The 16,255-nt window shown below is 33.5% G+C and overlaps 1 protein-coding gene across 14 annotated transcripts in view; it reads right to left on the reverse strand.

Annotated features, from left to right (window-relative positions):
- The window catches only part of LOC123679837 (rap guanine nucleotide exchange factor 4), a 697,170-nt gene that overhangs the window by 287,584 nt on the left and 393,331 nt on the right, over positions 1-16,255 (reverse strand). For 7 of the 14 annotated variants that reach the window (XM_045617360.1, XM_045617362.1, XM_045617361.1 and 4 more), the window contains one exon: positions 5,748-8,715. In XM_045617360.1, coding sequence (XP_045473316.1) covers positions 8,591-8,715 — 125 coding nt within the window. In that variant the 3' untranslated portion in view covers positions 5,748-8,590. Of the gene's footprint in view, positions 1-5,747; positions 8,716-16,255 lie in introns of those variants that run through there. The other 7 variants (XR_006747440.1, XR_006747443.1, XR_006747444.1 and 4 more) reach the window with 2 other exon arrangements.

Below are 16,255 nucleotides of genomic sequence, written 5' to 3' on the forward strand. Positions count from 1 at the left end.
CAATAATGACAAAATAAAACTTGTATGCCTATCAGTTTTCTCATCACGACCTCATATATGCTGCTTTTAAATTCAAGTGCCCTAAACCGATACCTCGAGTTATTGAATGTCGTGATCTGAAGAGAGTGGATCAAACTCTTTTGATTCAGGCGACAAGAACCATATGTTGGGAATCGGTCTATAAAACGGACTCTTTAGACGAGAAAGTGAAAATTTTCTCTGACAAAATCCTGGAAATATATGACAGGTTGGCCCCATTAAAGGCTGTCAAAGTGAGGCATCCCCCGTGTCTCTGGCTAACCGATGAAATAAGAGAAACTATGATGCGGCGGGATAAACTGAAAGCTAACTATGTCAAAAACCCAAATAGTGAAAATAAAGAATTATATCGCGTCATTAGAATTAGAAATAGGTGTAACAACTTGTGTAGAGGCGAGAAGAGAAAGTTTTTCGAAGAGAATCTCATTAATACATCTCCTGGTAAAGTTTAGCAGACTCTACGTTCAGTTGGCATAGGAAAAGAAGCCAGCTGTTGATTTGGATCCCTCCCTCCTTGCCCGACATTTCATTACCTCTGATACTAATCTAACCGACAATATTAAGGAGACCACATTGAAAAACTTACATTCGTGTTCCCTGCCTAACCGGGCTGAATTTTCTTTCGGGCCTGTTAGTGCGGAAGATATTAGTGCCACCCTGAATAGTATAACATCGAATTCAGTTGGAAGTGATGGTATTGGAATAGTCCTACTCAAACCTATTATAAATGAGATCCTGCCAGTACTGACTCACATCTTCAATTTTTCACTCCAGATTGATACTTTTCCAACTATGTGGAAGCGCGCCAAAATCATTCCAAGACCGAAGATTCCAAATGCTATCGATCCTCAAGACTTTAGGCCAATATCTATACTTCCAACACTATCTAAGATTTTTGAGAAGCTCATCAACTCTCAAATTCTGACATACTTGAATTAGCATGCCCTACACAACCCTTATCAGTCAGGATTTCGCCTAAAATACAGTACTACCCGAGTGTGACACTTAATTAGGTATACTTCTTCTTCGAAGTCCTTCCATTTCCACGTCTATACCTCTAATTTTGCCAATTTCATAGATGGATTTATATTTCCGATCTATGCCTATTGATATCATCGGTAGTTATCTTCCGTTCTTACCAGTCATCCTTGTTATTTTCCTTGCGGGATACCCCTTCTCTTTCAGATCTTTCTCGATTTCCGCCATTGAAAATTCCGTTGGTACGTCTTTTGCGACAACTTTCAGCGGTCGTTCCTCCCTAATGGGTTGTCATTTGGATATCTTGTTGCCCTAGAATTTTCCACAAATTTCTGTAATCCTCAATGTTTTGTGGTAGAATACGGTTTCCAAATTTTGTTGTTGTAGCTCTTGGTATATTCGTTGATTCGAAAGGAACTGTAATTTGTTGTGGAAATAAACAAGAATGTAATTGTGATATCAAGGACGCTGAAATTGAAGAACTGAAATCCAGAATTTCGATCCTTAATGAATCTATCTTCGAGAAATCTGCTCCGGTCCCTAACTACAGTGATAGTTTGAGAAATGAGTTCGATGAAGTTATTTCTACCGAAACAGGTAATATTAATAAAAACAGTAAACCAGACCTTTATGATATCATAATGGAACAAAAAGACATGATGATCCACGAATTAAAAGATAAAATTGACATACTCAACAAACACATCATTCTCTTAGAAAAATTCCAAAAATTAGAATCTCATGAAATGGTAAATAAAAGTCGATCAACACAAAAAAAGAAACATATAAAGAAGCCAGTAAACAAAACATCAGGTACCGAGGAAACTCCGGATTTATCAGTTCCCCGAGATAACATGATAACAGAGATAACGGTGATAACAACGAACCAAATATGTCTGATATTTTATCGCATAATGAGTCGACAGCTGAAAGAGGGACGTCAATGAATGGAAACGCGTTTCACATAAGAACGTAAAGACGAAATTAAAAATGATTACATAAACGGCGAAAATCAATTTATGTCGCAAACGAATTGCATATTGAATGATAGTCTACCTCAAAAAGATAAATTTAATGAAAAAATTTTCAAAAAAAATGCTAGGTGGAACATAACTGGAGCCAACAAAGAAAATCCAATAAAAGCAGTTGGAAAAAAGATAGCATTATCATATCAAGGATTGCTCCTAATACAGAACTGAATCAGTTTCAGACTATGGTGAAACAGAAATTTCCAGAAGCTGACTGTCACGAACTAAAGTCCAAGCATCCAGACAAATACAGCTCCTTCAAAGTAATCATCGATGCGTCCAATGGGGAAACAGCAAAAAATGGCGATCACTGGGCTGACGAGCAGTGTCGTCACTGTAGTATACAGTCACTGTAGATTTTGTTACAGTGACTTTATATACTACAATGACGACACGGCTCGTCAGCGTTTTGATTGGTTGGAGCCCTGTCCGCCATTAAAGGTCGAACTTTCACCAGAGATTTCTGATTTTTACTATTTACATTCGAGTGCCGAGCTGTTTCACATGCTTTGAAGCATTCTTGTTCAACTTGTTAGAGATTGTGACTGGTTTATGAGGTTCAAATCCCCCAAAATGTGAAGATGTTATCAAAAGGAACAAGCGGTCGACCAACCTTCGCGCTTGCGCCGTCGATACTCTGAATCTTAAAACACCGGTTAACGTTTGAATCTATTGTTTATTTTCGACATTTAATGGCGGATAGCCGGAGTTGTCGTCACTGTAGTATATATAGTCACTGTATGTTCGACTACAGCGAGAGTTTCCGATCTATGGGACCTCTTATCTATGGAATGAACTAAACAAGACCTATCCATAGAAGTGACGGGCCAAATCCACATTGAAATCTTTGAATTTTCTAATTATTTAGTTCCGAGATCACTCGGAAGCCTCTCTTCCAGGGATTGAAATGATAACACCCGGAGTATGGAAGGAGCATCGGTGTATTGCGAAAATTGCCATTCTTCTTCAGATCTCGTAGATATTTCAGGAGAAAACTATACTTAGTGAAAGAGTTGCAAACTGAATTGATCGTTCTCTCAAGGCACTTAAGATACTTAAGGTATTAATTCTTTTAAATTGTATATCAATCGTAAAGCTGTTCACTAATATTCAGATGACCAAAGAAAATTCGATCTATTTCTCCATTCTTTATCAATGGTGAGAATACAGTAAGAGATGTTTTGTCCTTTAATTAAAATATGACGAAGGAAATCAGAAGTCGAAGAAACGCGTTGAAAAAATGAAAGATCATAATAATAATTTATTTGCAGTACAATATATGGTACAGTAAAATTAAATCTTCGGCGAAATCAACATAATGCTGAATCATATTCCATAATAAATCAAAAATTGTGTTTTTTTATTTCATTTAATTCCGGAATTTGTATTACTTACATTTAGTTAGGTAACAATTGTGAATGAAAATTGAAAGATGGTATATAAAGTGAATGAATCCAAAATGGAATAGGTATACATATATTGTATATATTTCAAAATTATACTCTGTTCTACCTAAAATAGTTTCTTCCTACGCATGTCATGGAGAAAAAAATAATATTTCGGACGAAAGTTTCTCAATCTGCTATGTAGTCTTGAAGTAATGAATAAGTATATTATCAATCTCGAACCCTTCAAATAAGCACAATAACTAATTTAAAGTACAATAAGATAGAAGATTCAATTCGATGAGTGATACAATATCATTTAGAATATTTCTCGAATTATCTCATCAAAAAATTTAATTATTTCCCAATACATAGGTGGCACCTACACGAAATATTTCAGCCTTAAACATGCGGTTGGCCAATATGTTTGACAATAGTCCTCTCCCGTTTGTCATATCAACTACGAAAAAAACAATAATCACCTAATAAAAATTAATTAAAAAACTACAGATAATATCGTGTACATTCACAACTATATCTATTACTCGGATTTTTCAATTTCTCATGATGAAAATATCGGTATTCGGGTGTCACGATCCGTTATCTAGTGAGGGGATCTTAGAATCCCTCTTGAGCTAGAAAAAATGAATGACTCGATTTTTAAAAGAATTAATTTGGAAAAAAACGTAACCTTAAAAATTCAACGGTGCTCAAGTTATAAGAGAAAATAGGAAAATGGCGTGAAATGAAAAGTTCCTTCAATTTATTTGTTACTGGTCTATTAATATGAAACAAAAACATTATACAGGCACATTTTTCATTAGAATCCATTGGTGTCTTAATTTGTTTTTTATTTTTTATTGCCGTTAGTTTTGATGTCATATTATAAACTTATTTTTTTTTAATGAAAACCACGAAAAAATCTATAACAAAAAAATCGAGGTTTTCAAATATATAAAGCATGATATTTAAATATATCATATTTCTTATCAATATATAAAAATCATCAAAAGTAAGTAAGTTTCACACGACAAATCAACCCCGTGCCAAATATTCGGTAGCCACCAACGCTTCTGGATTTAACACCGTTCGGTTTATAAATCAAACAATTTGACAACTTTGTGTCTAATCCTTCACAATAATATATTAAGTGTGGAGGATTAGACACAAAGTTGTCAAATTATTTGATTTATATTGAATAGCCTTCAACAAGTAGACTCATTAAACTTTTATAACCGTTGGGTTTCTTTAACAATTCAACATTTTCAAATTGATAAATGTTGTTCTTCAACCAAAGGAAAAATCTGACGGTGTAAAATGTGGAGACCTTGGTGACCAGCGAATATTTTTAATATCTGTAGTAATTTATTAATCATTTTATAATTTTGAGAACGAAGGAAAAAACGATTTCATTTATTACACAGATTTTTATGTATTTATGCTTTTATTCCAAAAAAAAAACTCAAGTTAATATTATAACTTCAAAACTAATTACAATAAAAAAACAAATGATGACACCAATGGATAATAATGAGAAAAGTAAATGTTTCTGTTCCATATTGATAGAACCAGTAATAAATAAGTTGAAGGAACTTTTCATTTCACGCTATTTTTCAATTTTCTCTTATAAATTGAGCACAGTTGAATTTATGCGGTTTCCACCAATTTACAACTCTCTAAAAATCGAGCCTGTAAATGTGGGATTTATTTTTTTCTAGTACAAAGGGATTCTGAAGTCCCCTCACTGGCCTCACTAGATAACGAATTTGGCACACCCAATACATAATATCTTAGTATGATGAATTTCTAATATAATATGTTCCATTCTTTGTTCACGAATTATCATAGAGTTGTCACAATGCTTAATTTATTGTTTAATCGATCATAAACCTCATCGTCGTATCGATATCGTTTGTACATATATTACCATGTACGTTCCAGTATTTATATATCTTCGATATATACAGGGTGTTTCGAAATTAGAGATGATTGATTCGAAACGAGATAGATTTTTTATTATATTATTTCATAATGGGTATTGTTTTCTTTCATAATATATTTTGTCCAATTCTAAGTTACGCGGGAAGTATATTTTTTATGAAATGGTTATGTAGTGACTCTTTGCAAGCCCGTAGTAAGAAATACAAACAAAATAGTTTGTGTTGGATGGATTAGTCCGTTGCCTTGCGATGGTTCTTATTCCATTTGAAATATTTTGTGTAAAATACGATTCACATCTCAGCACAAGTATCGAACAGATTTGGAGAAACTTTCATCTGAAACCTCACGTTTGGAACAATACAATTATTCAAAAGGCTGCTTTAATGGAATATAATATATTGTGGTATATTTCAATTGGAGTACATAAATTGAATTGATTACAACTTTTCATTTACATGTATTGGAGTGTTTTCCTTACCACTTTGTCATTAGCGACAGAAAAAATTTGAAACGAAAAAAGTTGACTAGACCATAGAAGCAGGGCCGCTGCCAGACATTTTAGCGTCCCGGCCAAATAAAATTTTACCCTCTTGCTTTTGCTACTTCAACTGAATTTTCTTTGAAAGAGCCTCCAATATTCCTCTCAGGCATCTTTTCAATTTCATATGAAATCGTTTTTTTCAACTTACAATCCCCTTGTGAAGATTATAACAGATTTTAAAAAACGCTCCGAATGTTCAGAAGTACGAAGCTGTATAAGTGAATAGTAGGAAGACATTGTTTTTAAAGCTGCATTTTAGAACCTATTTGTATTTTTAGAACTATAGTTGAGAGCACCTATTTGATTTAAAAAAAATGGCTCCTGGCAAATTTATTTGCCACTAAGAAAACATTTTTATGTCAGGAATTAGGTCTTGTTTTATGGACTGACTTTGGGCCATTATAATTTGGCGCCCCGGCAAAATGTCTGGTTTGCCGGTCCTGGTAGCGGTCCTGCATAGAAGTATAAATTCCAATAGGTAGGGTATTGTTTTTTCTAATATCTACATTATACAATAAACAATTACTTTCTTTCAGATTGTTCTACTATTACATAAGAATTTAATTTTATAAAATTTATAACTATGGGTAACCCATATAATTATGAGGTAGTTTGAATGAATTCTCCAAAATTTCAAGTAACAGTTTTCAAATTAGTAACGAATTATCAAAATATAATGAAGAAGTTGGTTCAAATTTGAATTTCACATACAGATAGATAATTTTGAATTTTAAAAGAAAAATATTTATTGATTCCTATTTCTTAGTAAAGTGGAAGATGATATTCTTAACAAACCTATCTTGAGAGATTCACAAAATACATTTTCTAGTTTGGATTTTAGTTAGGAAGAAATTACATTTCAGCTTCGAGGAATGTAGATACTCACTCTAGTGTTTTTTCTACCTAATTCAGAAGTAGTTATAATAGTCATTAGATGTTATTACAAAAATAAGTTAAATTTAAGACGCTAAATCAATACCACGAATTCTTAACATAGAATTTTTGTTGATCAGTACCATCACATATAATATAATACAAGTTTTATCAGATACAGATCAACGTGATTGTCTCAACAAATCCATGAGGAAGCTTAAATTTAGAGAAAAACACTGTCGTGTTTGTAAAATCAGAGAAAACACAATAAACCTGGAAATAGTTCTGAGTTCGAGAAGACGAATTTCTGAAGAAAGAATAATTGCTAAGATTTCCAAGTGTTTATCGTTCCCTAATGTCTTTTACAAAACGAAAACAGCTCATGGAAGATCACAATTTAACATATAATATATGCTTATTCTAATTTTAAATTACTATAATTTTTGATTTGTGCATAATAATTAGAATATTTCAATTCTTTGTGTAGATGTTATTAGGAAGTTATATATTGAAATTTATTGCTTTGAAAATTTATTTTATTCTATAACAAAAAAGCTATATTCTATCAAAATTTGTATGATATGAGAATATTTTCATAATTCAGCAATTTTGAACAGATGCCGAAATGAGAGTAGTCATTAACAATTTGACAACATGCATCGAGACTTATTTAGCTAGTTGTATATATTTGGCTAATACAAGGTAAATGATATAAAGTTTCTTATTACTACTAATATTTCTAATCGCAATCATTGTTGTGGACCTGAATTATTGTGGTACCTAGTACTTAAAATATACTTTTCTTTTCAAAACACGAATTATGAAATATTGAACTACAAAAATATTGAGAAAATAATTCCGTTTTGAATAGTAAGTTGGCTCTCCTGTTGAGATACATTCTGTAAGGAGAACGCGAGGGAGAACGTAGAAAGAGTACTATAGAAAAGTTACCCAATTAAACATTTCTTGGGCCTTCACTATGTAGGTTGAAAAGAACCACTACAGCTGAACTCGTTTTCTTTTACCTATACTTTTAATTTAGGTAGGTACCTATCTTTTTGAATTTCCTTGCATAAAGCCCAATTCTGAACGAAAGAGTTCTCTTGGTTTATGCTGTAAAGTCGTAGAAATATCAGAAAAAAAATTACTGATCCGTTTCAGTAGGTATAGAGTGAAATTAAGGGGTACTTAAATTTTGTTCAGTAGCTTATTTTTTTATTTCATTATGGCAAACTCGATATAATGGAATATCATTATGGTATCTTCTTCTAAGATGCAGTCAAGTTCGATTGAATTATCAGCCTATATTCTAATGAATTTAACTATAAATTTATATGCTAAACAAAATGAACAAGTTAGTGAGATTAGTAAGACATGAAGTTTGGTGAAATCAAAGTTTCAATGGGGGTTCTTCCACCTCTTACGATCATAGTGAAAATCAAAATCGTTGAGCACATGATATTAATCTCCAATTATCTTTTTTTAACATTTTTGGAAACTGATTTTTTCGGTCCATTGTACGGGTCTGTATCTCAGTTAAGCTTTATAACGAATAATTTCTGGACTTTTTGCAGTTTTCATGAAATCATTAAGATTATTTAAATTGACTTGATTTCATTTCGGCATAGCTAAAATATGGTTTCTCAATCTCGAATACTTTTCTGCTGATATAATTACTCACATGCATACTCAAACTATACATAACTTGGTCTTGGTCTGTAGAATTGTAAATGGTAGAACACTGGGCAAAGAAAACAACAATGCCAGCAGGCCCACTCAAAGAATTTCACAGTAATATAGTTCCACTAAGAACGTTTAGGCTCCAGTTTCTGGGACATACTGGTCAATACTCTTTGGTTATCGATTACTCTCAGGCAAGATATGTATGATTTAACTTCTCCCTCACTCTTCGGCGATGGTGGTTCCAGAACTAAACAGAAAAAATTAAATTAGACCAGCTGAACTGGTATTTTGATGCTGCCGATGATTATTAGGTTTTTGTTTTATACTAGGCTGAAAGATGGCGAAAGCTGGTTCGATTAGGTATACGCCTATTTCGCCCTTGGAGAACACATAACTGTAAACAGTTATGTGGGGTTTCCAAGGGCACAATTGACGCATGAATGACGAGCGCGTGAAAGTTCCTGACTTCAGGTCACACTTTCCTCATTCCAAAAATACATTGAATTAATTCTTAAATTCGAAACCGTCCGGTCATCTTGCTGTACACACGATAACTATCGAATGACAAAAGAAAGAAACACGAGATTTTTAGGGTAGATTGAGATCCCCTATTAGCTACAAAAAAAAATGAATGGCAAATTTTCGGCTTCAATTTTTGGGGGAATAAATTTGCAGAAAACGGCACCATCATAAATTCAACTGCGTTCAAGCTATCAGAGAAAATTGGAGAATGGCGCGAAATGTACAGTTCTCATAACTTCTTTAATATTGGTGCTATGAACATGAAACAAAAACATCCTTAAGGAACTTTTGCAGTAGAATCCACGGGTCATTTATTTTTTATTGTCATTGGTTTTGAAGTTATAATCACAAACAGAAGTTTGGGATCAAATGTAAACTATAACAATTCCTATAACAAATAATATTGATTTTTTTCCCATTTAAAAAATTTATAACATGATGCATACATTTCTTATCGAACTATAAAATTCATCAAAAGTTTCAGCCTACCTACAATAATCTGTGAACATGAGATAATTAAAATATCCGGTGGTCACCAAGGTCGCTGGATTCAATATAGTATAATAATCGGTATTATAGATAGGCACTAAGTTGATTCACCATAAGAAACTGAAACTTTCGATGATATTTATCATGTTTTATATTTTTGAGAAAGGAAAAAAAGTGCTTGAATTTGTTATACAGGGTGTCCCGGGAAGAATCTGACAAACGGATACCATAAAATAAGGTCATCATGGAGGACTCGTATCAAGAGGTTTTAATTGCCTGAGTGCCTTTTTTGGGATATACAGGGTGATGTTCATCGTATGAGAAAAATTTCACAGTTCATAACTCTTTAACTAATCGACCGAATAATTTCAAATTTTGAAGTTTTGTCACCTTTACTATCGACTTCCTTCAATATTTCTGAAATCGAGTTCCGGACTAAGAAAATTTCAGACTTTCCCTATTTTCGTGAATATTGGATCACCCTGTACGTGAACATTATGATTTTTTTCCGTTTTCGTAATCACAAAGATTTAATTCATAATAAAAATTCTAAATCTCTGCTTGGCACGGTCATACTGGGTGAACAATAAACATTCCCTTATGAGTGAATTTTTTTTAGTTCAATAACTCTATTTTCGTGAATATTGGATCACCTTGTAGGTTGAAATCATGATTTTTTTTTCGTTTTCGTAACCACAAAGAATTAATCCATGATTCTTAATCTTCTGCTTGGCACCGTCATACAGGATGATCAGTAAACATTTCCTTATGAGCGGAATTTTGCAGTTCGCCATTCACAAGGATTGAAATCAACAATTCCCATTATTTTCACGAATGGACTCAAAATAATCCAAAATCAGTGATTTATGAAAATTCACAAATAAGATTCTCGATAATTGTTTGGTGCGGTATCTACAACAACAATTTGATTTGCCCTAATATTGTTTAAAATAAGTAGACATGAGAAATTTATGAAAATTTTTAGAAACATAATTTTGTTTGTTAGAAAACATTCCAATGGAAACATTGTGGTTGCAACATGATGAATCTAATGCGCACTAACAAAAAAAAGTGCGCAAATATTTGACTGAGACTTTTGAAAACAGATGGATTGGTAAAGTGGAAATATGGCTTGGCCTCCTCGTTTCCTTTAGGGAGCAATTGCTACAAAGAATTATTAATATTTGCGAAATTATTATTTCTCAACCGAAAAAAATAGCGAAATCTGTGGCACAACTATATCAACGTGCTCAAAAATTTATTGAAATGGAGGGACACCAATATGAACAATTTCTGCTGAACTGAAAATATTTTATTTATTTTGTTTTTGATTCATTGTTTTCAAGTTCAAATATTTTCAATTTATTTGCTGTTTATGTTCTGTTCTTCATCCAGTATGTGGAATAACAGTTATCTCAAATAATTTGAAAAAAATTCAGGGATGGCATTCGTAAATGGTTAAAAAACTATAGTTTTCGAAATACTTCTACCGAAAAATTCAGGATATCTTGAACTATGAAATTTCTTCCACAAGGAAATGTTTATTGATCACGCTGTATGACTGTGCCAAGTAGAGATTTAGAATTTTTATTATGAATTAATTCTTTGCGGTTACGAAAACGGAAAAAATCATGATATCAACGTACAGGGTGATTCAATATTGAAGAAAATAAAAAAGGTCTGAAATTTTCCTAGTCCGAATATGATTCATTCGATTTCAAAAATTTTGAAGGAAGGCGATGGTAAACGGTGACAAAACTCCGAAATTTGAGGTTATTCAGTGGATTAGTTGAGAGGTTATTCAACTAAAAAAAATCACTCTTAAGAAAATCTTTATTGTTCACCCTGTATGACCGTGCAAAGCAGAGTTTTAGAATTTTTATTGTGAATTAATTCTTTGCGTATGCGAAAACGAAAAAAAATCATAATGGTTACGTACAGGGTGATTCAATATTCTCGAAGATAAAAAAGATCTGAAATTTTCCTAATCCGGATCTGATTTACTTGATTTCAGAAATATTGAAGGAAGGATGACAAAACTTCAAAATTTGAAGTTATTCGGTGGATTAGTTGAAGAGTTATTGAACTAAAAAAAATTCACTCTTAAGGGAATGTTTATTGCTCACCCTGTATGACCATGCCAAGCTGAGATTTAGAATTTTTATTGTGAATCAATTCTTTGTGTATGCAAAAACAAACAAAAAATCATTATGTTCACTTACAGGGTGATCCAATATTCACGAAAATAGGATAGAAATGAAATTTTCCTAGTCCGGATCTGATGTACTTGATTTCAGGAATATTTATTTATTTTTATTTATTTATTTAATTACTACATTATTACATATTGAAGGAATAGGAAAAGGGTGACAAAACTTCAAAATTGAAATTATTTGGTCGATTAGTTAAAGAATTATTGAACTGTAAAATTTCACTCATAAGATGAACATCACCCTGTATATTCCAAACGAAGGCACTCAGGCGATTGAAACCTTTTGATACTAGTCCTCCATAATGACCTTCAATCATGGTATCCGTTTGTCGCATTCTTCCCGGGACACCCTGTAGAAATTGTTATGGTTCACATTTAAAAAAAAAACAGTTTGTATTATAACTTCAAAACTGATGGCAATAAAAATAAATCATTACACTAGTGAATTTTACTAAGAAAGAAGCCTGTACGATGTTTTTATATCATTTTCATAGCATCAATACTAGAGAAGTTATGAAAACTTTTCATTTCATGCCATTTTACGGTTTTCACCAAATTTAGTTTCGTGCCCGAAAATGTGTCAATAATATCAGTGGCTGCATATTCTATGAAGCAGACCGATTTGCGACAACCCGATATGTGACTGATGAGTGGTTAGGAGAACAAGGCCATCCTGTAACTGTCCGGTTTACGCCGGATAAGGTCTTTTAGACTGCAGCATTATCGATCCCATCTTGTGTTACCTCTGACGGTTGAGCATCGCCGGCAACGATTACAGTGGTGCAGAGAACGTGAACCTCAGTTTGATGTTGTACACCGGACAGTAGGCTTTTTGGTATGAGGTGCTATTGCACATGCAAGTAGGCCACCTTTAGTCTTTATATTCGAGGTAACATGACAGCGATGCATTACCTTCGAGAAATAGTGGAGCCATATGTTCTCCCTTACCTTAATCAGCTCGATAATCCAATATTTCAGCGAGGTAATGCCCGACCTCATGTTGCCAGAGTTAGTTTAAACTTTTTCGAAGCGACCCATGTGAATCTTTTGACATGGCCGCCCAGATCCCCCGATGATCTTTCGCCCATAGAGCATGTTTGGAACACCATGGGTAGAAAGCTTGGAAATTTACGCCAGCCCCCACGGACTTTGGCGGCTCTGAGACATGAAGTACAGGTAGCTTGGGAAATTATCCCTCAAGAAGATATATACCATCTTATTGCATCAATGCCCAGACGTGTTGGGGAGTGTATAGACAATCGTGGTGGATAAACACATTATTAACAAATTCATTAAAAAAAATTGTTAACACTTCGTTTTTTCTCCAAATTTCAATCATTTACTTCTTGCTATACTATCTATGTTAAAATTAAAAAAAAATTAAAATTTGAACAGCTCCTTCTGGGTGTTCCAGATCCTTTGTCAGTTAGTATATTTTCAAACGTAACACCTTGCATTTTTTACGATAACGTAGACAAATATACTCAACTTTAGTTTAGGCCAGTTTCTCTGTTATATGAAATACATGTACATTTTTGAACATCAATAAAGCAACATTTATTATTATTATTATTCTCAAAGGAACATCTAGGGCTATTTTCAGTCCTGCGTCCAACTGACACGAAATATATGACATAACAACTGAATTTTTTTTTCAATGAACATCCCCAGAATCAGAGCCGTATCTAGGTACTAATGCGCCTGTGGCAATATGTTAGACAGCGCCCCCCATTTTCGAAGATTTTTTTTCACCCAATATATTTTCTTATGGTATTTTTTTTATTCATAATTTGAGTCATATAAAGTTTTAAAATAATAAACAATATAATATTATACAGGGTGTATATGAATAGTTGCGAAAAAATTCAGGAAGTAATTCCTTGTCAAAAAATAAGGTGGGTCTTTCATATAAACTTTTTTTTGCGCCTCCCTCTCCTTAATTACAGCTCCCTAAAAATGGCCCCCGAAAAGTAGTTTTCAATTTGTGAAAAGTTCATAATTTTTTTTTTGTTTGATTCATTTTATATTCGTACCATTTCTCAATAAAAATATCGTTTTGACATCCGTCAATTGGATAAATTTGAGGTCGAAAAGAATTCCAACCTGCACAACTCGTATTATCTGTTTATATTTTTATTCTCAAAAACTTCTCAAAAAATTACAGGAGACCTTATTTGTTGAGAATGGATTAGTCTATCCAAAATTAATTTACTTATTGTAAAATATGAATAGAGAAAAAGTTATTGCGGAACAAGTTTGGAGGGCGGCTTTTTCTATCCCATAGAATCATAGAGGAAAACCACCAACAATTTTTTCAAATACGTTCTCGAGCTCGCATGAAATGTCAGCTCAACTTCATTTTTGTGGATTCTATGGTTTTCAAGAAGAAAAATTATGTCAAAACAATATTTATATTGAAAACTGGTACAAATATTGAATGAATATAACAAAAAAAAAACAATTATTAACTTTTCACAAATTAAAAACTTCTTTCCGTGCGCTATCTTTAGAGGCCGTAACTAAGCGGGAGGAAGCTCAAAATAGTAATTTACGTAACAAGTCCGGAAAAAAGGGTTTTTTTTGGACGAATAGACAAAATTCCAGTACTCGCTTACGCTAGTCCTGGAAGTCTGTGAGTCTAAAAAAAACATTTTCGGGCGTGTTGCGTACAATATTTTTTCGGCAACCGTGTACAATAACAAATCAATGAGACGAAACATGTTTTTTCGGCAACCGTCCGGGAAGTGCTCACTTCCCGGACACTTTTTCTCTGAGAAAGTAGCATTTCCCGGCCTAGTCCGGAAAATACGTACTTCCCGGACTAGGCCGGAAAAGCATCATAGCAACCGTGATAACGGCTGACAGTTCATATGAAATTAGTTGTCAAAAATTTGCATGTTTTTTGATCGCAATCGCAATAAAATATGGAAAGCAGCAGCGATAGTGTTATTTTACATGGTTGCCGAAAAAATATTGTACGCAACACGCCCGAAAATGGTTTATTTGGACTCACAGACTTCCAGGACTCGCTTACGCTCGTCCTGGAATTTTGTCTATTCGTCCAAAAAAACCCTATTTTCAAATATGCTGCACCATCTAAATTTCCTTCGAAAAAATGAAGGCCTATCACATGATTGCCGATTACTGCTCCCCAGACATTCAATGACCACCTGTGTTGATTGTCTATTTCCCTTATAATTCTTGGATTTTCTACAGAGTAATAGTGAAAATTATGCCTATTAACGGCTCCGGAATTGAGGAGGTTGCTTCATCACTAAATAAAAAAAATTAAAAAATTGTAGGTTCTGTTCAATTTGAAAACTTGTCCAGTTACAGAAATTCAGACGGTTTTCAAAATCACTATCGGTAAGCGCCTGGTGCATCTGAATGTGGTAGGCATGATACTTATTCTTTTTGAGGATTCTTTGAACTGAACGCTCACTTATACTACAGGCTACACCAAGCTCCCTTTGGCTTGTGTTTGGATTTTCAGTTACATGCAGTAAAACCTCGAGCTCCTTGTCTTCGTTAGTGGCCGATTTTACTCTTTCTTCTTTTTTATACTTGACATCTCCTGTCTCTACAAATCTGTTTAAAAGCCTCCGAAAACTCCACTCAAGTGGATGTCTTCTTTCGGGATATTCGACAGCATAGGATCTACTGGCTAATATAATTAGTTTCGGTGTATCAACCATTTCAGCTTTATCAAAATTCATTTCAATTTATTGTATTCGGAAATCTCTTTGAGCTCTGAATAACAATATTTTGATCAATACTTGAAAACAGTTTCTGTGGCACTGCTGCGACATGAAAATCATATGAACGATTTCATGAATAATAATTTTTTTTGGTGACGATAAAACTGTGTGATCGTTAGAATAAACAAGTTACCAATAATACCTATGTATGTGTTACTTCAGTTTGGTTTCATTGTGTGACTCATTTAAAATATCCGTTAATTATTATGTTCATTATTCCTGTAATTTTTGGTTGAAATGTAATTTTTCTTGTCTGTTGGACACAGGAGTGAAAATAATCCTAGGGTTTCTTCTGAAAAAATGTAAGGTTTCAAACTGTGTACAGGGTGGGCAAATAAGCGAGGTAAGCGGCTATATCTCAGGATCCACTCATCGTAGAGACTTGCGGTAAAAAATTCTACTACTAAAGTGAACAAGGGAACACACTGGAAATTGTTTTGAAGTTCATACCTCTACCGCAAGGGGGCGTAATAGCTACCGTCGAGTAGAAAATGAATTTTACTCGAAAATGTTTCATATGAAGTTGAAGAAAAAATATCATCACAGTAATCCTTGAAAAATTCTCTATGTTTTTAAATTGTCACTTTTGATTTTACGACATCAAATAAGGGTAGCTGAAAGGGAGAAATCTGACTGATTGAAACGCCTGTAACTACAGTTTGGCTCAACATTTTTGAGCAAATTAGATCTTGTCTGAAAGATAATATCTTGTTGATTGAGGACAAAATATACTCATGATGAATTTGTTTTTGCTGCTTTCGATAGGGGGCGCTAAATCAGAAGTTCATTGTTTCGTTCATTTTACT

This window comes from Harmonia axyridis, chromosome 5 (genome assembly GCF_914767665.1).
Source record: "Harmonia axyridis chromosome 5, icHarAxyr1.1, whole genome shotgun sequence".
Lineage (NCBI taxonomy): Eukaryota > Metazoa > Arthropoda > Insecta > Coleoptera > Coccinellidae > Harmonia > Harmonia axyridis.